Here is a 27,255-nt window from a genome sequence, read left to right on the forward strand (position 1 = left end):
TAGTGACCAGCAGTTTAAAGATGAGCTGAGAGCAATTGTGTTTTGTGAGTTAAACATGAATCAAGGTCAAAACCAGCACAGAGAATGCTCTCCATTTTCCCAAAAACCAATTCACAGTTTGGGTTAAAGTGGCAGTGGCCCCAGGTTCTTTGGGGATTCATCCCAACAAGACCTTAGAATATTAGAATATTCTGGGCTTTATAATCTGGCCTCCAAATCAGTGATAAGATACAGAAACAGATGGTGCCACACAGCTCCCTCCTGACCCACCCAGCTGAGCAAGCTCATGAAGATAAGTTATTACAAGGAAGCTTAGCAAGAACATACGCTTAGTAAAGTGACTCAAGATCTTTCTACAGCCAGCAGCATGGGAAGAATTAAATCACTCTGCTGAATCCATCCGGTCTGAGGTGAACCACGAGCCATTTTCAGCATCTTCAATTCAGCAGAAGAAAAAAATATATATATCTGGGTTTTGCTGAAATCAATGGAGGAGATCAGAAGTTGTGAGATTTCAAGCAGCTCATCCAATCTTCCAAGGCAGAAAAAGCAAAGCAAAGGTTGCAATCTGGCAGGGCTGTGGCTGGCTGCATCTGACACCTTGCAAAGCCTCAGGCTCCAACACCTGACGCCCTTACTTAGGTCATTCCCAGGACTGGCATACCAGTCACTCCCAGGCAAACTGAGGGTTGCCAAGTGAGAGAATGATTTCCAAATGCATTGAAGTTTCTGGGTCCACAATTCTGCCTAAGCTATGTAGATCTCATCATTTCCTCAAAGCGTAAATACAGAGGTAGGTCCTCCTAAGTGGGTCCACTAGCCTGCTCTAGACTTCCCGGATGGTTCAGTGGGTGAAAAATCTGCCTGCAATGCAGAAGACACAGGAGATGCAGGTTCAATACCTGGGTCGGGTAGATCCCCTAGAGAAGGAAATGGCAACCCACTCCAGTATTTCTTGCCTGAAAAATCCCATGGACAGAGGATCCTGGTGGGTTACCGTCCTTGGGGTCACAAAGAGTCAGACATGATTGAGTGACTAAGTGTCTGAGTCAGATCAGCCTGCCCTGGTCCTCAGATAAAAAGAACACTATGGCCGCACTGGCCCCCCATCACCAGCCCCTTCTTACACTGGGTAATCTATCCGCTGGCGTCGAGTGGCCTCCAGCTCTCGATTCTGAAATCTCAGGAACTTCTTCACAATGCCTGTGTTTTCTCCACTGGAGGCATAGAGAAATCCCAGGAGGGTAACCACATCTGTAAACAGCAAGACAGCTGCCTTTTAATTATTTCCAGAAAAACACGGCTTTCAACATCACATTCTTTCTGGAACCTAATGCCTAGCTCCCATCAAACATTTAAGTGAATTGTCTGAAAGTATCAGCAAACATTTACAGCACACTGAATATATGCCAGGCACCCAAGAAGCACTCTGCAGAACTATCTCAATTCATGTCCATACAACCCTACAAAGGGGCGTCTTCATTAGTCCCACTCTACAGAGGGAAAGCCTGAAGTATAGAGAGATAAAGTAACTTGCCTAAGGTAACAGAGCTAATAAGTAGTAGAATGAAATTTCAAGTTTCCAGCTTAGATTCTATGTGCTTAACCACCTTACATCCCGCCTGTCTATGCTACGAAAAGCATTTTGAAATTGTGTAATAATACTAACAGTTCAGTTCAGTTCAGTTCAGTCGCTCAGTCATGTCCGACTCTTTGCGACCCCATGAATCGCAGCACGCCAGGCCTCCCTGTCCATCATCAACTCCCAGAGTTTACTCAAACTCATGCCCATCGAGTCAGTGATGCCATCCAGCCATCTTATCCTCTGTCGTCCCCTTCTCCTCCTGCCCCCAATCCCTCCCAGCATCAGGATTTTTTCCAGTAATACTAACAGTTAACACTTAAGTAGCATTTACTATGGTCAATACTGCTGTTAAATATGTATATATATATATATATATAGTTTTTCAGCAAGTCAAGTTGCACTTTAAATAAGAAAGGGAGTGGGTCCTGGAATTTCTTGAGCCTCCTAGGGCTTCTCTTGTGGCTCAGCTGGTAAAGAATTTGCCTGCAATGCAGGAGACCTGGGTTCGATCCCTGGGTTGGGAAGATCCCTTGGAGAAGGGAATGGCTGCCCACTCCAGTATTCTGGCCTGGAGAATTCCATGGACTGTGTAGTCTGTGGGGTTGCAAAGAGTCGGACACGACTGAGCAACTTTCACTTTTTCACTTGGGATCTAAGAAGCCTTCTGACTCACAAGGTGAAACAAAGGGCATTGTAAAAGTTAAAGAAAAACCAGAGCTGCATTTTTGCATGCAAACCAATGATGATATCAGTTTGCAGCCTGAGGCTGTAAGTGAGAACCGGGAAAACTGCAGTTTGAATTCTTACCTGCGGAGTGAACACTCGGCCCAGGACCCTTTTCCCAACTAGGGCTGCAGATTGCTGTCATTCAGGACTTCCCAGCACTGTTCAAGTCTGGATGTAGGTTTCAGCCCAATTTGGTGATATATATGCTACTAATTCTCTCTACTGCTTCTATTTCTTTTCTTTTAATGACTGCATATTGAAATTAAGTTAAATAATCTTCTATTAAATATTGAAATTGTTGTGTAACCAGTGGAATTGTGTATAATGAATGGTTTCTTTTGTTAAGGCAAAACATTATACCCTTTAAAACTAGAGTCTTTGGTAACGAACTAGAGGGGTGGGATGGAGAGAGAGGTGAGAAGGATGTTCAAGTGGGAGGGGACATGAGTAAACCTATGGATGTTTCATATTGATGTTTGGTAGAAAACACAATACTGTAAAGCAATTAACCTTCAATTAAAAATAACTAATTTTTTAAAAAGAATCAAAAAACAAAAAAACTAGAGAGTCTTCCACTTTACTTTGCACATGTGGGAGAGTTCTGTGGCTCTAGAAAAGAGGAGTATCTGTAACAAATCTTACAGGGAAAACTGAGTTATTTCATCTGTATTTAAGGTCTACAAGGTTAGTATGGATTTTTTATTTCCCATACTCCACTCCACTTCAAAGAAAAATTAATTCACTGAGTTCAACCTAGAAATAAAGATCATCTTTTCTCTTTCTTAAAATGCTCCTTGGTCTAAAGGTCTATTTAAATGGAGGCAATAATCTGTTTTCCTGGTCTTCTTAGAGAGGGAAGAGTTGACTTCTGGGCAAGTTACCAAATGACAGTATTGGCAAAAATTATAGGAGCCGCAGCCTGGGATAGAGGACACCCCAGCTCTCATTCCTCATTGGGGAAAAATGCTTCACTATATAAAGAGGTACCTCTAGTTCATTATAACTTGGAAATCATAAGAGCGATGTTTTCATAGTCTCAGAGATACATTTAGAAACCCCAAAGGGTGGAGTTATTAATTCCAACAGAAATACTTCAAACTTTTTTCTTTGCAATTTGAGCTCGATGTGGGCACGTTGGACATGCTGGTCAGTTATGGGAGCCGGGAAAGAGGATTAGAAATGGAAATACTACAAGGGTGTCTTCAGAATCCAGGGGAAAAAAAACTGACCAAGCTGTTGATATCAGCCCAAACTTGGCTGGCTTCCACTGTGGTGAGCAAAACATAGGAGACCAGTTGGCCACGTTAGCCCCTGGGAAGCCTTCTGCTGGTGATTGCTGTTGAGTTATCTAGTATATCGTAGAAAAATTTATCAGAATGAGCAGGATTTGATTCTGCCCCACCTGCCTACAGTAAAAGGAGGTTTCATAAAGGAGGTTTCCAAAGCAAAAGGAGTCAAAAGTGAATGTTGATGAGCCTTTCCTTTATCCAGGGATCAAAGTAAAGCTAGTTGAATAGGAGAACTTGCAGCAAAAGACTGTGGAGGCAAAATCTAAGACCCAAAGATCTAAAATAATTTTATAATAACACATATCTTTTGTGTCCAACAAAACCAAAGTGATGATGGTTTTCTTGTAAAATCTGTAGCTTTAATAATAGTTCTATGATTTGGAGTTCTATTAGTTTCCCTCAGTACAATATTGTCTTCCCATTTCATTAGAAATAATGAATAAGAATGAAAAACTGGGCTTCCCTGGTGGCTCAGTCAGTAAAGAGTCTGCCTGCAATGCGGGAGACCCAGGTTTGATCCCTGGGTTGGGAAGATTCCCCTGGAGAAAAGCATGGCTACCCACCCCAGTATTCTTGCCTGTAAAATTCCATGGACAGAGGAGCCTGGTGGGCTATAGCCCACGGGGTCACAAAGAGTCAGACACAACTAAGTAAGAATGAAAAATTTTGGAGTAGGGAAAGACTTGAGAATTCATCTACAGAAAATGCATCAACATAAACTATTAGCCCAGGATAAACAACATCCTCTAGTAACTGACTGGCTGCTTGGAGTGCTTCAATTGATTTGTGATGATTGTCATAGGCATTAAACGGGAAATAGCAGTAACAATGCCATTGCCTATTGAAGGATTTACAGGTAGGAAAACTTGAGTTCAAAACATGGGCTCAAAGAGGTTAAATTAATTGCTGACATAGAATGTAAGCTCCAAGACAGCAAGGACTTTACTTCATTCTTTAATCCATCCTCAGAGCCAGAACAGTGGCCAAAACATGATAGAGGCTCAAAAAACATTTAGGGAGTGGATGGATGAATGAACAAATGAACACAGCTGTGGCCAAATCAGGATCTGAATCTATGTCTCTTTCACCCAACATGTTCCATAATTCTACAATGTTCCCCATGCTCCTCAAGTCAAAAATTAAATGTCTATTTTTTCAGATCCTTCCCCCAAATCCATTTCTTTGGCTAATCTTGAATGAGAAAGTTACATGGGGAAGAGGCATCATTGTGACATAAACACAAAATGCAATAGAAACAGTTCAGGTTTGGAACCCACTCCTTTGGCCACTTTTATTGCTTTGTTTCCTCAAATTTTAGAGCAAGAAGAAGCATTAGATTCAACATGGTGAAACTCCTTCATTTGGAGACAAGAGAAGTGTTCATGTCTTGTTAAAGGTCATATAACTAATAAGAGACCCAGATATGACTCAAACCTGGTCTCCCACTGCAAACCAATGTGCTCGTTATTAAACCACATCACATCTCACAAGTCCTTCCAGAGAGAACTAGGCTGATGTTCAGCTGGCATGCCCATGTGCGGCTATACTGGTTGTTAAAATACTGAAATATGTCCATATTGTTGAGATGATGTGCCCCAACACACACACAATACCCACTCTGGCTTCTCCTTCAGAGTAGAATCTGGCTCAGTAAGGATATTCAGCACATCCTGTTTCAGCACCAGGGCCAGTGCCTGCAGGAGCCTTCCTGGGCCCACCACCCCGTACTATTTCTTAAATGTTTTGAATATCACCCTGAGTAATATTTTAAAAAATATATATCACCCTGAGTGATATAAAAAAAAAAGATGAGCACAAAAAAGGACAGAAATGGTATGGACCTAACAGAAGCAGAAGATATTAAGAAGAGGTGGCAAGAATACACAGAAGAACTATACAAAAAAGATATCTTCATGACCCAGATAATCATGATGGTGTGGTTACTCACCTAGAGCCAGACATCCTGGAATGTGAAGTCAAGTGGGCCTTAGGAAGCATCACTACAAACAAAGCTAGTGGAGGTGATTCCAGTTGAGCTATTTCAAATCCTAAAAGATGATGCTGTGAAAGTGCTGCACTCAATATGCCATCACATTTGGAAAACTCAGCAGTGGCCACAGGACTGGATAAGTTCAGCTTTCATTCTAATTCCAAAGAAAGGCAATGGCAAAGAATGTTCAAACTACCGTACAATTGCACTCATCTCACACGCTGGCAAAGTAATGCTCAAAATTCTCCAGGCCAGACTTCAACAGTACGTGAACCATGAACTTCCAGATGTTTAGGCTGGATTTAGAAAAGCCAGAGGAACCAGAGATCAAATTGCCAATATCCATTGGATCATTGAAAAAGCAAGAGAATTCCAGAAAAACATATACTGCTTTATTGATTACGCCAAAGCCTTTGACTGTGTGGATCACAACAAACTGTGGAAAACTTTTCAAGAGATGGGAATACCAGACAACCTGACCTGCCTCCTGAGAAATCTGTATGCAGGTCAAGAAGCAACAGTTAAACCAGACATGGAACAACGGATTGGTTCCAAATTGGGAAAGGAGTACGTGAAGGCTGTATGTTATCACCCTGCTTATTTAACTTATATGGAGAGTACATCATGTGAAATGCCGGGCTGGATGAAGCACCAGCTGGAATCAAAATTGCTGAGAGAAATATCTATAACCTCAGATATGCAGATGACACCATCCTTATGGCAGAAAGCAAAGAAGAACTAAAGAGCCTCTTGATGAAAGTGAAAGAGGAGAGTGAAAAAGTTGGCTTAAAACTCAACATTCAGAAAACTAAGATCATGGCATGTGGTCCCATCACTTCATGGCAAATAGATGGGGAAACAATGGAAACAGTGAGAGACTTTATTTTCTTGGGCTCCAAAATCACTGCAGATGGTGACTGCAGCCATGACATTAAAAGAGGCTTGCTCCTTGGAAGAAAAGCTATGACCAACCTAGACAGCGTATTTAAAAGCAGAGACATTACTTTGCTAACAAAGATCCATATACTTTGCTGACAAAGGTCCATATAGTCAAAGCTATGATTTATCCAGTAGTCATGTATGGATGTGAGAGTTGGACTATAAAGAAAGCTGAGTGCTAAAGAATTGATGCTTTTGAACTGGCATTGGAGAAGATTCTTGCGAGTCCCTTGGACAGCAAGGAGATCAAACTAGTCCATCCTAAAGGAAATAAGTCCTGAATATTCATTGGAAGGACTGATGCTGAAGACGAAGCTCCAATATTTTGGCCACCTGATGCAAAGAACTGACTCATTGGAAAAGATCCTGATGCTGGGAAAGACTGAAGGCAGGAGGAGAAGGGGAATGCAGAGGATGAGATGTTGGATGGCATCACCGACTTGATGGACATGAGTTTGAGCAAGCTCCAGGAGTTGGTGATGGACAGGGAAGCCTGGTGTGTTGCAGTCCATGGGGATGCAAAGAGCTGGACACAGCTGAGTGACTGAATTGAACTGTTATCACTCTAAGTGGGATGGCTGGGGGGTTACACAGCCCATTCTCTAGTTCAACAGAATGCTCAGAGCCCTGACAGGGACACCTGCTTTGGGGAAGTTCCTGTTTCTACATAACAAAGCCCTATTCAGGATGAGCTTCAAATACACCACAGTGATGCAGCTGATATCCTCAGTCCTTTTGTGGATAAGTTCTGGCACAGACAATAACGAATTGCCTGCAATGGGAGAGAGAGACCTGGGTTTGATCCCTGGGTTGGGAAGATCCCCTGGAGAAGAGAACGGCTACCCACTTCACTATTCTGGCCTGGAGAATTCCATGGACAGAGGAGCCTGGCAGGCTACAGTCCATGGGGTGGCAAAGAGTCGGACACCACTGAGTGACTTTCACTTTCACTTTTCTTTAGAGATAGTCTTGAGGCAAAGAATTCATTGTTTTGTTGTTGTTTAGTTGCTCAGACGTGTCTGACTCTTTGCAACCCCATGGACTATAGCCCACCAGATCCCTCTATCCCTGCGATTTTCCAGGCAAGACTACTGGAGTGGGTTGCCATTTTCTTCTCCAAGAGATGTTCCTGAGGCTAAAAGTCTGTAAGGGGAACTTGGAGGAAAATAAGCTAAGATTTTCCAACCCAGAGAAGTAAAGTTAGAATGATGATAATTCAATCTACTTTCCAAATACAGGACACTAAACAGGCAGTGGTGATTGGGAGTTTTATTGTCCTTAAAGCCAAAGCCTGGGAACAAAAAATTCTACTTTCTAGCAAGTATGATTTAGGTTGGAATTTCTTCCTGCAAAGGGTACTAGGCAATGAAGTGAGTGCCAAAGGAAGCCTATAAGATATTCAACACTAGGAGACATGGAAGCAACCTAGATGCCCATCAGCAGATGAATGGATAAGGAAGCTATGGTACATATACACAATGGAATATTACTCAGCCATTAAAAAGAATTCATTTGAATCAGTTCTAATGAGATGGATGAAACTGGAGCCCATTATACAGAGTGAAGTAAGCCAGAAAGATAAAGACCAATACAGTATACCAACGCATATATATGGAATTTTAAAAAATGGTAATGATAACCCTATATGCAAAACAGAAAAAGAGACACAGATGTACAGAACAGACTTTTGGACTCTGTGGGAGAAGGCGAGGGTGGGATGTTCTGAAAGAATAGCATTGAAACAGATCACCAGCCCAGGTTGGATGCATGAGACAAGTGCTCAGGGCTGGTGCACTGGGAAGACCCAGAGGGATGGGATGGGGAGGGAGGCGGGAGGGGGGATCGGGATGGGGAACACATGTAAATCTATGGCTGATTCATGTCAATGTACGGCAAAAAACACTACAATATTGTAAAGTAATTAGCCTCCAACTTAAAAATAAATGAAAAAAAAAAAAGATATTCAACACTAGGAGTCTTAAGTATAAATAAATTCCACTCCCAGAAATTTATCCTCCAAATATATTTATTTGTGTGCACAAAGACACATGTACAAAGGTGCTTACAGAAACCTTGTTGCTAACAGTAAAAGACTAGAGATGACCTGCATGACCATCAGCAGGGGACAGGGCAAATAAATTATGGACTGTCAGGCAATGCAATGCTAGGGAGCTATTGCAAAGAATGTGGTCGTGTTTCCTGTACTGACATAGAAAAAATTTCTGCCATATTGTTAATGGGCTCAAAGCAGAATCTTTAGTATCTTCCCACGTGAGTATGAAGAGAAGGGTCTATCAGCCTAACGATTATATGGGCAGAGAACATCCCTGGAAGGAAACACAGAATCTAGTGTTATCGAGCTTGCCTCTAAGAAATAGGACCAAAAGAGTGGGGCAGGCAGGAATTTTGCTTCCCTGGTGGCTTAGAGGATAAAGCGTCCACCTGCAATGCAGGAGACCCAGGCTCAATCCCTGAGTCGGGAAGATCCCCTAGAGAAGGAAATGGCAACCCACTCCAGTACTCTTGCCTGGAATATCCCATGGACGGAGGAGCCTGGGAGGCTGCAGTCCATGGGGTCGTAAAGAGTCGGACACGACTGAGCGACTTCACTTTTCACTTTTCCAAACCCTTTAACACTCTCTGAATTTTTTAACCAGGTACATGTATTACTTTGTTGGCTACAAGAGAAAAGAACAACATCTCTGGGCATTTCCAGCAGGCAGGGAGAAGGAGCCTGCCACATGCAAAGGCCTGCCTGCCCTGGGCACCCCAGCAGTTCAATCCACTTCAAAGAGGCAAAGTCCAGTGGGTGAGGAAAACAGGGTGATTCATGTCAGTAAAAATTCAACTTAGAAAAAAGTGTATTCCTTCTAATTTAGAACCTGAGTTGGAATTGTGTTAGCATACGTCAGAGAAGCAGCTTAGCAAAGTTGAAAGAACCAAGAACTTGGACTCCATTAAACAAGTTCCTGGAGCCTCAATTGTCTCCTCTGTAAAAAGAGAATGAGAATACTGTCCTCCCCCAGGGCTCTTATGAGAGTTAAATGAGACACTGTGCATGGAAAAAGTGACTTGAAAATCATAACGGGCAATGCAGACGCTAGGCATTCATTAATGGTATTACTGAAAAACCCAAGTCTACAGTGATTACCTGGGGGAAAGAAAGAAGTCTCTTTTGTTTCTAAGAGTGTCACATTTGTAGTTCTTATAATTACAAAAAGCATCATCATATCATTAACTTGAATTGTTCCACTGAATAAACTGATAATTTCACAGAGACACGTAAAGTCTGTCTCCAAAATTTGACTTAGTCTTCCGTGATTTTGTTGTAAACAAATTTTGTTATAAGGAAATCTTACTTATAATCCATTGGGTCTGAAAATGAGAATGAATTTTTAGTGACAGGAAAAGAGAGTGGAGAAGAAGGAGACGGCCAGTTTCTGACCTAAGAGGGAAAGTCAGAAAAATCTTCATCTAGGTGGAAGTACCAGTGCAGGAGACATAAGAGATTCCTGGAGGCAGGCAGGACGGTCCACTCCAGTATTCTTGCCTGGAGATGCCATGGACAGAGGAGTCTGGTTGGCTACAGTCCACGGGGTCACAGAGTTGGACTGAGCACGCAGCAGGTGGAAGCAGAACAAAATGCTTGCTACATCTGAGCATGGCATTTAAGGAACTCCAAAGTGTTGCCCCAACTTGCCTTTCCAGTCTTTTCTGAACTGCCCACCTCATACTTGAGACTCTACCTGAACAAAAGCTCAAGTGTGGCTACTCCACACTTCCCCCTGTGGCAGGCACTGGTACTCAATCCACACGGCGTCTCTCACTAAGCACAGACTCAGCCTCAGAATCCTTCTCAGCGCTGTGCTCTAGGTAGCCACCCCCATTGCTCTGAGCTGGCAAGCAAGATGAAACCCATTTGCCATCCCTCATTCCAAGGGTTGCAGGCTCGTCCCCATTCCCGCATCAGACTGCATTCCCTTCTCTTTTTTTCCCTTCTGCCTGGATGTGCGTGTGTGCATGCTAAGTTATTTCATTCGTGTCTGACTCTTTGTGACCCCATGGACTGTAGCCCGCCAGGGTCCTCTGTCCATGGGATTCTCCAAGCAAGATTGCTGGAGTGGGTTGCCACGCCCTCCTCCAGGGGATCTTCTCGACTCAGGGATCCAACCTGTGCCTCTTATGTCTCCTGCACCAGCAGGTGGGTTCTTTTCTATATTCTTTTTCTGACTATGGAAACTCTACTCCTTCTTAAAAATTCTGTTCAAATGTCACTTCCTCTGTGAAGAACCCTTGCAAAGTACCTAAGATGCAGATTGCTCAGTAACTTTTTTCTATGAATAAGTGACTTAAATAAATAGTTTCACAACATCCCCTGGCAATATAGCTTAGTAGTTAAGTATGGTGTTTGGGAAACAAACTACTTGAGTTCAAGTCCTAGCTCCATCATTAGCTGTGTGACTTTAGACAAATTACTCTAGTTCTCTGAGTCAGTTTCCTCCTCTATAAATAATGACAGTAGTGCACTGGTATTAAATTAGATACTTGTACAAGCCCTTAGCACAGCTCCTGGCACACACTGAGTAAGGGAAAGTGACTGTTACTATTGGGACCTGTGTTTACTTCTGGATAACCACCTTAAAGAGAAGGACCACGTCTGCATCTTTGAATCTCCAGACCTAGTAAAGAAATTGGCACAGGATAGGTGTTCAGTCAGTCTTTATGGAATTGAACATGATACACATCATAAGGGGTGGTGAGTACCAAGAGAGAACTAGAGGAAGCTGGAGGGCAGAAAGCTAGTTTCCGATTTGAGGATCAAAAAGGGAAAGAAAAGAAAAGAGAAACCCTTGTGGGGAAGTAGAAAATTTGAGCGGACTACTGAAATATGACTATGATTTTGCTAGGAAAACATGAAAGGTGGCGTGGGGCTGGGAGAGTGTTGAGGGGCAGGGGCAGGGTGGCAGCTTCCAATAAAAAGAGATGCATTAGCCAAGGCATTACAGATGAGGGATCACAGACTCGAACTAGAGGGCAGGTGCAGGGTGAAGGTGGGCTCATGGGTAGTTGCAAAGGAGAATCACTGCAGCCTTAACCAGCACAGTGGAAACGGTCTCCACCCAGGAAGCCCCAGTGTGTACAGGCCCTAGGGAAGGCACACGGCTGACCCCGCCCCACACGCTCCCTAGCATGGCCATGTGAGACGGCTGTCACAGTGTGATGGCCACACATAAGCTAAGAGAGGCAAGGTCCCTGCCTCTTGGCTAAGAGCCCTCATCCCTCAATCAGCAAGCAGTTGTCACGTGCCTGCTATGTACGGGGTGTCACACTGGGCACCAGAACCAAATAAACCAGGCCTTGTGGAGCCTGTGCACTAGTACAGAGACACTCCCCAGGCAAATAAACCATTCAGTACATTGAATTACAAGGCCTGGGGGTGCTAAGGTCATGAAGGAAATAAACGGTGGATACCGGTGTGGCGGGCGCACCCGGGCAGGGCTGCCATCTTAGATAAGGTGGTCCCGGGAGCTGTCCCCAGGAAGATGACATTCGTGCAGAGGTTGCCAGGAGGTAAGAGAGCAAGTCACACAGCGATCTGGGGGAGGAGCATGTTAGGGGGAGGGGACAGTGATGCAAATGTCTCAAAGCGGGAATGAACTTGGTACATCAACGGAGAAGCAAGCAGGCCTGCATGGCTGGAACAGAGGGGCAAGGCGGAGCGCGGCAGGAGATGAGGCCGGTTAAGGGGACAGGGACAGATTCCACTGGCCATGCTCAGGGACGTGGGTGATCCTTCCCTCCTCCATCAGGGGCCGCTGCGTAGGGGGACGAGGGCCAGTGGGGAGGCCATCTGCAGACTGCGGCCAGAATCCAGACAGGGACAATGGGGGCTTAGACCAGGATGACAGCAGACACGGGGTGAACAGCGATTGAATACGCGGTCGGGGCTGAAGACGGAGGCCCCAGAGCCAGCTGACCTCTCACAACAGAACGCGCAGTCCAGGTGCGCCCCTGGAGCCACCCAGCCCGAGCGGTTGATTTCTTTCTCTGGGTGAGCTCATGTGTGAGTCAGGCACACATGTGACAGGGCAGCAGATAATGCCCGGTGTCCCCCCCCCGAGGGAACAGACAATCAGCGGGCCCGGGCAGGGTGGATCTATTGGCTGAGGGCAGGAACAGGTGCATTGGCAGGGCACGTGGCCGAGCCTTGGCACAAACGTGTCCTGAAAGGCTGCCAGCTTCTGATCCGGGGTAGGCTGACCCAGCAGGGCTGGACGGAAGCCGGCTGCACCTCCACCCAAAACCAGCCCACCGGCCGGCCTGGCACAATCCCAGCACGGGAGATGAGCTGCAAAGCGCGTCAGGGCGCACAGCTCTGGCCCCGGAAGCCTAACTGAAGGCTTTAGGTGGAGGGGCGCTCCAACCACACAGACGGAACGTGTGTGCGCCGAGACTGGGCTCTCTCTTCATAAAGAGAAAAGAAAATGCAAGCGAGTCAGGGGGCACTTAGTTCAGACGCAGAGCTCCTGTAGGGCAGCAGGCACTTGATACAGAACAGGTCCCCCCCACTCCACACCAGGGCTGGCGGCAGACTGCCATGGGGCCAGGCATGAAAGCGCCCCCGCGGCGCCCTAATGCCACCTTGCTGTTCCGACTTGACTCTCGTTCTTCAAGAGCAGAATAAAGAAGCCCCTGCTGGGAACCAGCCAGAGGCCTGGCCCCCTTCCATTGCGCCGCTGATATCAAGAACAAAGGTCGTGGACACTTTCCACGGGCCTTGTGGCAGACTCTCTTTTGATTTCCTTTTTAAGACAGGGCGGGGAAGTGCTCCCCTTTCCTGGTGAACAAACCTCAGCCCGGCAACTAGCTGGTTTTGCGGGTGGATGGAGCAGCGCCCCCCCACCCCCACCCCACCATTGTCAGTGACTTTGACTCTTATAAAAAAAGGTTTCCTTCCGCATTATGCCTTTATTAGACTGGTTCTCGCCCCAAAAGTAATGGTCTGAAGGAGGTGGGGAGAAAAAAAACCCACTGTGCTGTTCCTGAACCCAGTGACTACTGAGAAGGAACAACAAAAGAAAGAAAAGACGTTTCGCATTTTAAGGGTATGTTCGGGCACCCTAAGAACTCAGCCGGTTCATAAATGACTTCATTTGAAAACTTCCAGCTTGAGATTCAGTCACTCTTCAATGAGAAATATGTGATTTGCCAAACATGAAATGGAATCATTAAGCCCTGACAAAATCAATCGGAGGCAAAGCAAAACTGTGGCTGCTTGCGCCCCGTGCTGCCTTCTCCTTAACAAATTAGGTATCCCCGCGGAAGGCATTCCAGACAGATGCTAGCATGGGGCCCTGCCTGGAAGAGGGATGCACACGGATCATCAAAATGCATGCAGCTTGGCTATTTCAGAGGCTTAACTGCCCATCCCACCCTACCCTCAATGTGCACACTTACACACACACAGAAAGACAGAAAAGGGATTCTTCTTCTAGATTTTTCTACATTGAAAGCACTGCTCAGACATAAACCAGGCACAGAAGAGGACTATAAAGTAAAATGTAGGATGAAATTGTCTAGAACTATGCATACACAAAAGTGCTTGTAAAAACAGGTGTACTCTGAAAAAGGTCTGCAGTCTAGTTAGGGGTATTAGATCAGCGTCAGTTTCCTGGTTTTGATATTGGACTCTAGTTATGGAAGATGTCAGTTAGTGGGAGCTGGGAGAAATAAACAAGGACTCACTCCCATTTTTGCAACTTCCTGCAAATCTCTATTTATTTCAAAATAAAGAGTATTTTTAAATGCCAAATGTGTTGGTTCTACAGCAAGTGGCCTCTGACCAACTATATACCACATGGTTATTTTGGTCCATTCTATTTTCATTATATGCAGGGTTGTTTGGGAGTGACCCCAGGAAATATTCACTGCTATTGGATTTCCTCCACCCTCCACGTCTGCCTGGGGGTCCAGCCACTTCAACCCAAAGTCCCACCAGCTCTATTATCGCTCCCAGGATTCTTAAGCTTTAAGGTGCATCAGAGTCATGGAAATGTATTTAAAATATGAATTCCAGGGTCAGACACCCTACAGATCCTGTCTAAGCAGGAAATAGATGAGGACTGGGAATCTGCATTTGCAACAAAAGCCCTGGGTGATTCTGTTACAGATGATCATAGGGTCCCACTTTAACAAACACGACCAGGCTCGGGGTGAGTGCCTGGGAGCATGCCTGGATAGGCTCCCCGTTGCAGGACGGGGAGAGAGCCGGCAGGCACTCCACATCCACACAGCAAGGTGCCCCCTGCAACAAAGGAGAGAACTATAGCCCTCTTCTTCCAAATGCACATAGCCAGTGACCTCCAACCCCAGTGCTTAAAGAAGGCTGAAAAAAGGCATAGGAGCCTCCTCCATTGATCCTTCAGTGGCTGTGACCCTGTGACATTTGGGTTAAAATATACAGTTTGCATTCTATCATTATGCCTACTACTTTTTACTGAGTGTTGATTATGTGTTAAGCACATCTCTTAATTCTCACCACACTGCCCTGAGGGAATTGTTATTTATTATCCCATTTTACAGATAAGAAAACTGAGGTTCTGAAAGTTCCAAAGTTACACTGGCAGAAAGTGGCAAAGCCAGGAGTTGAACTCAGGTACTTGGCTGAAAAGCTAATGCTACACCAAAACCAACACTTGAGGGCTTTTTGAAGGAGATGAGGAGGAAGATTTTCCAGATCCTTATTTCAGTGGCACTAATGTTCCTCTTTAACGTAAAGTAGATCCAAGCCTCTCAAAGCACCCTTCCATGACCCTCTGTCCTCTCACCTCCATCTTCAATCCTGTTCTCTCCTACTCTTTCTCTTCTCACACCTTTTCATTTCCTCCCTTTTCTCCCCAAAGTCCAAAATTACAGACTCAGTTTGCCTCGTGTCCCCCATTTCTAAGATAAGAATTTTCTCATACACTCCTCCTCCTCCCATCCAGGCTGTCTGAAGAAGTGAGCATTAGGTTCCTAGCAAGGCAAATGACCTACCATTCTCGAGAGGACACTGGGGAATCTTGTTTGCTCGAAGGTTCCAAATATAATCCATGTTCCACTCAAGGCACACCTGATGATCTTTGAAAGGGCGTTCAAAAGGCGGGACAGTCTTCAACAGCGTGTAATTCTTTGCTACAGCATGTAGCAAATTTTCCTCCCATTTAACATTCAAGTCCCCACTGCTGTATTGGTGAGTAATCCAGGCGCGTAGTATCACCACAGATACTGAAATGGAGTGTCTGATGAAATAATCATCTCTGTAAACCATGATGCTCGGGAATTTCACGTGTACAATTTGTGTTCTGCTGGTGTGAAGATGTTTCTCATTCTTCCACCTTTTTTTGTACACGGGAATGCTACTTCTGAACTCAGATGAAACAACTGCTTCCAAATTGACAACACAAGGCTGAGAGCATAAATACTCCACCGAGACTTCAGACACATTGCGAACATTCCCTTCGAAGATGGTGAAATAAATAAAGTCTTTGTAAGCCACACTTTGCTCCGTTCTGGGTATCACCGACGTTGTCAGGGAAGTCTGCCTGCCCAAAGTCGGTACAACATTCTGAGAAGAAAAAAAAGAGAAGTAAGTTTAAAAACAATCATATTCTTGTTAATTTTCATTTTAATTGCTTTACAGGGCTTCTCGGGTGGCACTAATGGTAAAGAACGTGCATGTCAATGAAAGAGACATAAGAGACACAGGTTCCGTCCCTGGGTCGGGAAGATCTCCTGGAGGAGGGCATGGCAACTCACTCCAATATTCTTGCCTGGAGAATCCCATGGACAGAGGAGACTGGCGGGCTATAGTCTATAGGATCGCAAAGAGTTGGACTTGACTGAATCGACTTGGCATTCACGCACATTTGTTTTACAATTCTGTGTTCATTTCTACTCTACAGCGAAGTGAATTGGCTATATGTATACATACATTCCTCTTTTTGCATTTACTTCCCATTTAAGTCAGCACAGAGAGCTGAGTAGAGTTCCCTGTTCTAGACACTGTTCTCATTAGTTACCTACTTTATGCATGGTATCAGCAGTGTACATATGTCAGTCCGAATCTCCCAATTCATCCCACTGCCCATATTAACAGCTACATGAGTCATTATATTCCTGGAAGAAAAAAAATATCCATTTACATCAAGCAATGAAAGTGGAAGATAAAGGATGTCGAAAGCACTACCAAACAATTAGAGAAAAACCAACATACACATAAATGAAGATTAGGCCACATTAAACTCTCTCCCCAGACTGAGTAGCATCTGCTGATCAAAATGGGACTTTCAAAGCTACATGGCAATCATTCCAGAGTTGGTTTCCAAATGCAGGAGCTAGTTCAGGGCAAATCCTGAACAGCAGCAGTGAACATGCCTTAGAGTGAAAAAGAGGCAATCCAGCTGCAGACATTTTCAAACTATTGTCCTGACTTCAAATGGTAGTCAAAAGCAGCCAAATGAGAGGATGGGAGAAGAGTTCAAAGTGGCGCTCGAGAGAACACATATCAGGGATGCCAACCTGGCCCCCTTTTCTCTGTAAGTTCTGAGCCAGGACAAGCCTACATTACGAATGAGCCAGCAGGAAGTTTCTATTGCTCCAAATCACACATAGGCAGGCTCGGACCACAGACTGTGTAGTCTGATTTTTTTTTTTTCACCACGGATGGTGCAACATGTGCCAAGAAAGATTTTAGCTGTGGGTTTATCTAGTTGTTTCAATGATGAGGCCCTCTCCTGTGGGCATTCCTTCCAGAAAAAAATCTGGAAAGTTTGGTCATGAAATCAAGGCAATGCTTTTTGACTAGGAGGCACAGATGGATGGATGCTAAGAGTTCTTCTCTAAATGAGACTTTCTGATTTAGACATCCAAAACACAGTCAGTTCAGTTTAGTTCAGTCGCTCAGTCGTGTCCAACTCTTTGCAATTCCATGGACTGCAGCACACCAGGCTTCCCTGTCCATCACCAACTCCTGCAGCTTGCTCAAACTCACATCCATCAAGTCGGTGATGCCATCCAACATCTCATCCTCTGCATTCTCCTTCTCCTCCTGCCTTCAGTCTTTCCCAGCATCAGGGTCTTTTCTAATGAGTCAGTTCTTTGCATCAGGTGGCCAAAGTATTGGAGCTTCATCTTCAGCATCAGTCCTTCCAGGGAATATCCAGGACTGATTTCCGTTAGGACAGACTGGTTGGATCTCCTTGCAGTCCAAGGGACTCTCAAGAGTCTTCTCCAACACCACAGTTCAAAAGCATCAATTCTTCAGTGCTCAGCTTTCTTTATAGTCCAACTCTCACATTCATACATGACTACTGGATAAACCATATCTTTGACTAGACAGACCTTTATTGGCAAAGTAGTATCTCTGCTTCTTAAAATGCTGCCTAGGTTGGTCATAGCTTTTCTTCCAAGAAGCAAGCGTCTTCTAATCCCATGGATGCAGTCACCATCTACAGTGATTTTGGAGCCCAAGAAAATAAAATCTCTCACTGTTTCCATTGTTTTCCCATCTATTTGCCAGGAAATGGTGGGACCACATGCCATGATCTTAGTTTTCTGAATGCTGAGTTTTAAGCCAACTTTTTCACTCTCCTCTTTCACTTTCATCAAAAAGCTCTTTAGTTCTTCTTTGATTTCTGCCATAAGGGTGGTGTCATCTACATATCTGAGGTTATTGATATTTCTCCTGGCAATCTGGATTTCAGCTGGTGCTTCATCCAGCCCAGCGTTTCTCATGATGTACTCTGCATATAAGTTAAATAAGCAGGATGACAATATATAGCCTTTACATACTCCTTTCCATTTGGAACCAGTCTGTTGTTCCATGTCTGGTTGTAACTGTTGCTTCTTGACCTGCATACAGATTTCTCAGGAGGCAGGTCAGATGGTCTGGTATTCCCATCTCTTGAAGAGTTTTTCACAGTTTGTTGTGACTCATACAGTCAAAGACTATTCTAATCAATAAAGAGAAGTAGATGTTTTTCTGAAACCCTCTTGCTTTTTCAATGATCTGACGGATGTTGGCATTTTGATCTCTGGTTCTTCTGGCTTTTCTAAATCCAGCCTGAACATCTGAAAGTTCATGGTTCATGTACTGTTGAAGACTGGCTTGGAGAATTTTGATCATTACTTTGCCAGCATGTGAGATGAATGCAATTATGTAGTAGTTTGAACATTCTTTGGCATTGCCTTTCTTTGGGATTGGAATGAAAACTGACCTTTTCCAATCCTGTGGCCACTGCTGAGTTTTCCAAATGTGATGGCATACTGAGTGTAGCACTTTCACAGCATCATCTTTTAGGATTGAAATAGCTCCACTGGGATTCCATCACCTCCACTAGCTTTGTTCGTAGTGATGCTTCCTAAGGCCCACTTGACTTTGAATTCCAGGATGCCTGGCTCTAGGTGAGTGATCACACCGTCGTGGTTATCTGGGTCATAAAGATATATTTTTGGTATTGTTCTTCTGTGTATTCTTGCCACCTCTTAATATCTTCTGCTTCTGTTAGGTCTATACCATTTCTATCCTTTATTGTGCCCATCTTTGCATGTATGTTCCCTTGGTATCTCTAATTTTCTTGAAGAGATCTCTAGTCTTTCCATTCTCTTGTTTTCCTCTATTTCTTTGCATTGATCACTGAGGAAGGCTTTCTTATCCCTCCTTAGTATTCTTTGGAACTCTGAATTCACATGGGTATATTTTTCCTTTTCTCCTTTGCCTTTAGCTTCCCTTCTTTTCTCAGCTATTTGTAAGGCCTCTTCAGACAACCATTTTGCCTTTTTGCATTTCTTATTCTTGGGAATGGTCTTGATCACTGCCTCCTGTATAATGTCACAAACCTCCATCCATAGTTCTTCAGGCACTCTATCATATCTAATCCCTTGAATCTATTTGTCACTTCCACTGTATAATCGTTCGGGATTTGATTTAGGTCATACCTGAGTGGTCTAGTGGTTTTTCCTACTTTCTTCAATTTAAGTCTGAATTTTGCAATAAGGAGTTCATGATCTGAGCCACAGTCAGCTCCTGGTCCAAAACACAATAGCAAAAAGGTTACTGTGGACCCCTTTACTCCCATTAGAATGGTTATTATTAAAAAATAAAAAATAGAAAGGACCAGATGTTGGAGAGCATGTAGAGAAATCAGAACGCTTGTGCATTACTGGTGGGAATGTAAAATGGTGCAGCCACTGCTGCACCGGTACTGCAGTCTCTAAAAGAAGAAAGCACAGAATTACCATATAATTGAACAATGCCACTTCTGGGTCTATACCTGAGCTGAAAGCAGGGACTGGAAAAGATATGTTCATAGACTTACAACCAGCTTCACAGCAGCATCATTCATAACACCAAAAAGGTAGGTATTCTGAGCTTCCATGGTGGCTCAGATGGTAAAGAATCTGCCTGCAATGCAGGAGAGCCGGGTTTGGTCCCTGGGTTAGGAAGATCCCCTAGAGAAGGAAATGGCAACTCACTCCAGTATTCTTGCCTGGGAAATCCCATGGACAGAGAACCCTGGCCGGCTATAGTCCATGGGATCACAAAGAGTTGAACTCGACTGAACAACTAACATTTTCAAAAGGTAGAAACAACCCAAATGTTCATTGATGGATGGACAGATAAACAAAATGCAAAAAGGCAAAATGGTTGTCTGAGGAGGCCTTACAAATAGCTGAGAAAAGAAGGGAAGCTAAAGGCAAAGGAGAAAAGGAAAAATATACCCATGTGAATTCAGAGTTCCAAAGACTAGTAAGGAGAGATAAGAAAGCCTTCCTCAGTGATCAATGCAAAGAAATAGAGGAAAACAAGAGAATGGAAAGACTAGAGATCTCTTCAAGAAAATTAGAGACATACTATGGAACATTATTCAGCCTTAAAAACGAAGGGAATTTTGACACAGGCTACAATATAGATAAACTTTGAGGACATTATGCTAAATAAGCCAGTCATCAAAGAATGAATACTGCTTGATGCCACTTAAATGAGTTACCAAGAGAAGTGAGAGTCACACAGATAGAAAGTAGATATTTGTTTACGAGGGTTGACGGGGAGGGGAAATGGGGAATTGTGCTTCAGTGAGCACAGAGTTTCAGTTCTGCAAGCTGAGAAGAGTTCTGGAGACGGATGGTGGTGATGGCCACACAACAGTGTGAATACACTTACTGGCACTGAACTGTACATTTTTAAATGGCTAAAATAGTAAATGTTTTGCTATGAATATTCTCACCACAATCTTGAAGAAAAAGGTCACTGTAGTCTTCTCCAGAGAAGGAAGGAACAGGGAGCCCTTTCTTCAGTTCTGCAGGAGGGGCAAAGGTGGACAGCACACAGAGTCTGGGATCAGGGAACCAGATTTGCAAATAGCGGGGACACGGAACAGAACGTGGGCAGCGCGCCAGTCACACTGAAAGCAAAGCCCTAAGGGGCCTCGGCACCGAACGAGTCATCTTGACTGGGTGCTCTGGGACAGGTTTTGCGGAGGAAATGGCATTTCAACAGGGCTTTGAAGAGTTCTTTAGGTAGGGAGGCAAAGGCAGAACACTGCAAGTGTTGTGGACAGCTTAAGGAGAGGCATGAAGGCAGGAAGCGTGGCCGCCCGGGGGTCCAGCAAGCAGCTGGATTTAGTCCGAGAACAAAATAGGGTGAAAACACAAAAGGATGTGGGAATATGAGGGTGAAAAGAAAAGCAGAACCCCAGCTCTGGAGGACACCGAGTTTCAGCCCAAGGAAGGTGGACTTGTACTCTACTGACAGTAAAGAATCGATAAAGGTTGGAGTATATATATATATTTGTAAAGGCAAATCCTAGAAGAATTTGGGGGTCAGAGGGTAAGGGCATTTACGCTTTTGATAGTGCCTGATTTCCGTCCATGGAGATCATGCCCACAGCAATACATAAGGGCAGGCGTCCCCACTTCGACCAGTACAATGTACTATTGGGCTTTTTGATCTCTGTGAATATGTGAATGTTCATACCCAAATGTGTGCAAACAAAAAAGGGGGCAGTGTTTCTATTTTAGAGCACTGACAGTCAAGTAGAAACAAGGCTAGCAATCAAGAAAAATGAGCAAATGACATTGTTCGTTGATAAGGAAATTCTCACATATAGCAAGAAAAAGGGAAATTAAAACTATACTGACAATGGAGAAACTGACATAGAGAACAGACTTATGGACACGGGGGCGTGAGGAGAGGGTGAGATATATGGAGAGTAACATGGAAACTTACATTACCACATGTAAAATACATAGCCAATGGGAATTTGCTCTATGACTCAGGGAAGCCAAACAGGGGCTCTGTAACAACCTAGAGGGGTGGGATGGGGAGGGACATGGGAGGGGGGTTCAGGAGAGATGGAACATACGTATGCCTATGCTTAATTCATGGTGCTATTTGACAGAAATCAACAAAATTCTGTAAAGCAATTATCCCTCAATTAAAAAATAAATAATTTGTTAAAAAATATTTCTTAAAAATTAAAAAAAGACTACACTGAAATGCCATTTTGAACCTAGGTTCACAGAGATCAAAAAGCCCAATAGTACATTGTACTGGTCAAATGGGGAAGCCTGCCCTTATGTATTGCTGTGGGCATGAACTCCACGGATGGAAATCAGTCACTATCAAAAAAGTAAACGTCCCTACGCTCTGACCCCCAAATTCTTCTAGGATTTGCTTCTACAAATATACATACTCAAATTTGTGCAAACTGATGTATGTATGACTTTTCACTGTAGCACTATTTGTAACTGCAAAAGATGGAAAACCTTAATGTCCACCAAGAGAAAGCTGGTTTCATAAATGATAGTTCATCGGCTCCTGGAGTACTAAACAGCTATTCAAATCAGGAAGATTTCCCGCAGATAATGGGATGATGTCCAGTTGTTTGTTTGTTTGTTTTTAAGCAAATTCAGAAGTGCAACTTGGCTTTTAAAGAAAGAAAAAAATATATACACATTTGTTTCAGCACACACAGCACCGGTTGCTCAGGGGGAGAAGGACCAGGTGACCAGGAGAGAGGGCAAGAGTGAGACCTGCGCTGTTGGTCTTTACTTATCTTTCGAAATTTGTGTCACATGAATATTTCTCCCCTAAAAGTCGGGGTTTAGGGGTGGGGGAGAGAAACAACCGTTCTAAAAGATGAAAATGGGAAATGCAGCTTCCTCAAAAAGGCAGAGGAAGGTTAGAAGAACTGGCCACGCCTTTTGATTAGTCATGGGGAACCTGGGGGAAGAAACACCTCAAGAGGTGGGTACAGTGTAAACTGCGCCCCCACCGCCCCGCAGGGTAAGTTTAACCATTTTATGTTATCATGTAGACCTCCAAATTACAAGAGGGGGAATAAAAATTAAAATCATCTTATAAGTAGAGAATATTAGAGCAGATGAATCCTTGGCGATAAATCAGCTCACCTCACTTTTCAGACAGGAAAATGGCAAGCTGGAGGGGACGTTTTCCAAGATCCCACAACTGGAGGCTTAGCCGAGTGAGCCCAGACACTCAGCGGCTCCTTCTCTTCACACCCACCCGAGGTTCTCCAAGGCACAGCACGCACCACAAGACCAGAGACTTGTCATTTCACTGCTCCCTGAGAACTCCAGGTTGAATTCTGCTTTTGTACGAAGGGAGATACAGCCAGCATTTAAACAAGTGAGGGTTTATTCACTTGGCCAGATGTGCCAAGATGTGGCCCCCTTGTTAAGATCTGAATCGAGCTGTTAAGCCCACAGCAGAGTCTAGCTGAAGCCAGAGGTGGCCGGTGCTGATGGAAGCTGGACCAGAGGGGTAAGCATGGGTGAATAACACTCCCCAGTCCAAATGCCCACTCCCCCAATCCCTGGGGCTTCCCTTCCTCAGCTCCCTGGAAGGAGACATTTCCTTATTTAATGATACAATAGGGAGCAGAGTCCAGGATATGCTGTGGCTTGTTAAATATAATTGTGTCCCTTCTCAGAGAATGACTTCAAACCTCTTCCTCATTCTTTTTTACATATACTTTAACACCTAACCCAGGCCCCGTTCTCCACTTCAATTTTTTTTTTAAATCACTTCTTTAAAAAATTTTTATTGGAAGGTATTGCTTTACAATATTGTGCTGGTTTCTACCATACATCAATACGAGTCAGCCCCAGGTGTATATAACCCCTCCCTCTGGAACCTCCCTCCCGCCTCCCACCCAATCCCACTCCTCTAGGTTGTCACAGAGCACTGGGTTGACCTCCCTGTGTCACAGGGCAAGTTCCCACTGGCTACCTATTTTACATATGGTAATGTACATGTTTCCATGCTACTCTCTCAATTCATCCCATCCTCTCCCTCCTACGCTATGTCCACAAGTCTGTTCTCTATGCCTGCATCTCCACTGCTGCCTGGCAAATAGGTTCATCAGTACCATCTTTCCAGATGCCGTACACATGCATTAAACTACAATATTTGTCTTTCTCTTCCTGACTTACATCACTCTGTACAATAGGCTCTAGGTTCATCCACCTCATTAGGACTGACTCAAATGCATTCTTTTTTAAAGCTGAGTGACATTCCACTGTATATACGTACCACAATTTCCATATCCATTCATCTGTTGATGAACATTTAGGCTACTTCCATGTCCTAGTTATTGTAAAAAGTACTGCAACAAACATTGGGGCACATGCACCTCTTTCAATTACGGCATTCTCAGGGTACATGCCCAGTAGTGAGATTGCTGGGTCAAATTGTAGATTCTTTAAATAGCATTTTTATTGCTGATGCTAGGAACTCCAGTAAAAACCTCTTTTCAACAGAGCTGTCTGATTTCCTTACATTTCATTTGGGAAGTGCAGTTAATAATAATGTTCATTAGTTTGCATCTTATTGCTAAAAATGCCCCCAGCCCACTTTTCTGTGTTAGTAAGTGCAGTATTGGGTTAAATATAGTTTCACTTTTCCTTGGTAACCCTCAACTTTCCACACCCCAGGCTCCTCATTGTGGAGATGGGTGGTGACAGAGGAGAATGAAAAAGGTATGGGGTATTCTCTCAATGACCTTCCCTTGAAATTCTGTTTTTAAGGAAACCTCCATATACTCATTTGAAGATCATTTTATTCTCAATGGCTTCAGAGTCTCAAGCGAAGTAAAAGTATATCCAGGTTGACAGGTTCTGAACATATGCTATCTGAGATAGTAGCCACAAGTCATTCTAAGCACTCAAACTGAGATGTGCTATAAGTGTAAAAGACACAATGGATTTCAAAGACTGAAGACAAAAAAGGATGAAAAACATCTCACTGATAATTTTTATACTGATTTCATGTTGTAATAAGTGAGTCAAATAAAATGCATTACTAAAATGTGATTATATATGTGGGCTCGGATTTGTGGCTCACATGATATTTCTACCCAATAGTGCTACTCTAGCTTTGAGGTCAGAGACATTTCCTGTAAAAAAGGACCATGTGGTAATTATTTAGGGTTTCTCTGCCATTCAATGTTCATCTGGTGCGGTATCAAGAAAGCAGCCACTGACAAGCCCGTGAGCACGGCTGTCGTCCACTGCAATCTTGTTTACAGAAAAAGGCAGCAGGCAGGATTGGCCCAGGGGCCATAGCTTGCAGATCACTGTTGTAGACTGTCAAGCCTTTACTAGATAGAGTTTTTGTATCATTAGATATTATTTTGTCATTTTTATGAAAATGTGTTCTCATGTCATTATTTTGAATTACAGCCATTTGGAAAGATGACAAGATCATATAATAATCAACAAAGACCACTTAAAGTGTTAGAGTTTTAAAGAACACAGAGACACACTTTTTAAAGGAATAATCACATAGGAGAGATGAGATGAATAACCCAATCAGGCATCATTTCCTATACGTGTGATTGATGAGGCTTGATTTGTTATTTTGCCAAGGGTCTCTTGTGGGCATGTTGACATCTTGCTAATGTTTCTTTCACTAAAAATCTAAGATAAGAAGTTGGAGCTAGGCTGGGAAAAGATAGAATTTCATGGACTGACACAGATGATTTGAGAAGTATGAGTATCATCTGGGAAACAAGAGAAGAGCAACATCAGTGATGGGGAGATGTTCTTAATACGATGGGGGTGTGCTGGCCTCAAAGAGGATCTCAGAGTCACTGTAAGTGGTTTGAAGACCATGGTTTAAATCCCCCAAGAAAGTGTTACAATCTTCGGTCTTGTGGGCACCTATGTGACGTAGGCACCTGGCATCTTGTGAGTTGGAACAGACCCAGTGGGCAGCTGCTAGGCCATGAGTCGTGGCTACCTCTATTATGTACAAAACCAACACCGATTAGTGACACATCACACTCTAAATATTGATTAAGCTGAGCTGATTTCCTGGTTCAAGTCATGTGTGTGGATATGAGCTATTTTCTGCCAGGAAAATAAGGCAATTAACTTGAAGAGTTTCAGCTACGGGCATGACACGTGTCCAACCTTCATAGGTATTTTCACATGCCAGGTTGTATTAACATAAGCTAAAAATTACCCAAAATGTTCCTTTGTTTAGATATTATAAAGTCAGAGTCCATGTCTTATTCATTGTTATGTCTCCGGCTTCTAAGACAGAGCTCGGCACATATAGATTTGGCTAAGTGTTTCTTGCTGAAATAAAGTACCAGACATGGGCATTTTTGCCAGAAGCCTCAATGGTCCAACTTGGATCAACTGCCCCACAGTCCCGGAGGCATCTGCATATAGGTCAAAGGACTAGATCCGATCTTGAGTTCCCACCACCCTTTCCTGACATCTACAAGTTCTTTGGTCATGGAGGTGCATTGGCACTTCCTTCCGTGTTTTCCATCCAGCCCCATTAATCTCCTTCCAAAGAGCCCTTAACCTCTGGCATCTCACCGGGCCCCTGGGTGTTAGAGCTGACCGGGATTGTGAGTGAGGTCAGAGGAGGTGGCACTCCAGCACATCGTGTTCCTTTGGCATGGACTTCTCCCAGGTCTTTCAGACAATTGCCCTACAATCTAGAACTTTTCCATTTCTACACACCAAATATAGAAATTAAAAAATTTTACATTTCCTGTCCCTCTACCCTTTGTTGGACTCCTGCTCATCTGGCAAGTTCATCCATGTTAATGGGATAATGAAGAAAACACTGCGGTAACGTCATATATCTGCATTTCTATGCCAGCTTGGGGGAGATCATGCCTTAAAAACAAGGCCAAATGCCCTGCAGCTCATGAGCAACATAGCTGGGGTGTAAAGGACATAGCTGTGCTCCTCAAATGATCATTTAAGCAGCCACATCCATGTTCCACCCGCACACAATGGAACTCGGCTCAAGCCCTGAAACATCTGTTTATACCAGAAGGAAGCCCTAATCAAAGTCAAACTTGACAACAGTCCACAGAGTCACAAAACATAGATTCCTTTGTCTTTGTCTAATTATGCGTGTTTTGTAATTTTTAAAGAAGAAAGAAAGAAATGGGTCATTCATGTGTGTTCCTAATAAAAGACCCCATATTGGAAATCTAACTGCATTCCATTCAGCCTGAGAATCAAGAAACAGATGAACTTATGTATCTTTTGGATGAACAAAAAAAAAATCTATCAAAGCCACCTAAACTTTTTTAAGGATGAGTACATTTCATTCCTTTAAAAATCAGTAAGAGGAAACTCTATTCAAATAACCTTCGCTTGTTCCAAAGAGCTAAGAAAACTTGGCTCTTCTCTCT

At 43.7% G+C, this 27,255-nt stretch overlaps 1 protein-coding gene across 2 annotated transcripts in view; it reads right to left on the reverse strand.

The window, feature by feature from the left end:
* SEL1L3 (SEL1L family member 3) overlaps positions 1-27,255 on the reverse strand; it is a 108,110-nt gene that overhangs the window by 75,249 nt on the left and 5,606 nt on the right. Inside the window, exons 1-3 of one of the 2 annotated variants that reach the window (XM_061164499.1) lie at positions 16,595-16,687; positions 15,566-16,136; positions 1,128-1,254 (exon numbers count right to left, since the gene is read on the reverse strand). In XM_061164499.1, the coding sequence (XP_061020482.1) occupies positions 1,128-1,254; positions 15,566-16,136; positions 16,595-16,621 (725 nt within the window). In that variant the 5' untranslated portion in view covers positions 16,622-16,687. Of the gene's footprint in view, positions 1-1,127; positions 1,255-15,565; positions 16,137-16,594; positions 16,688-27,255 lie in introns of those variants that run through there. The other variant, XM_061164498.1, reaches the window with a different exon arrangement.

The sequence above is a fragment of the Dama dama genome, chromosome 17, assembly GCF_033118175.1.
Source record: "Dama dama isolate Ldn47 chromosome 17, ASM3311817v1, whole genome shotgun sequence".
NCBI lineage: Eukaryota > Metazoa > Chordata > Mammalia > Artiodactyla > Cervidae > Dama > Dama dama.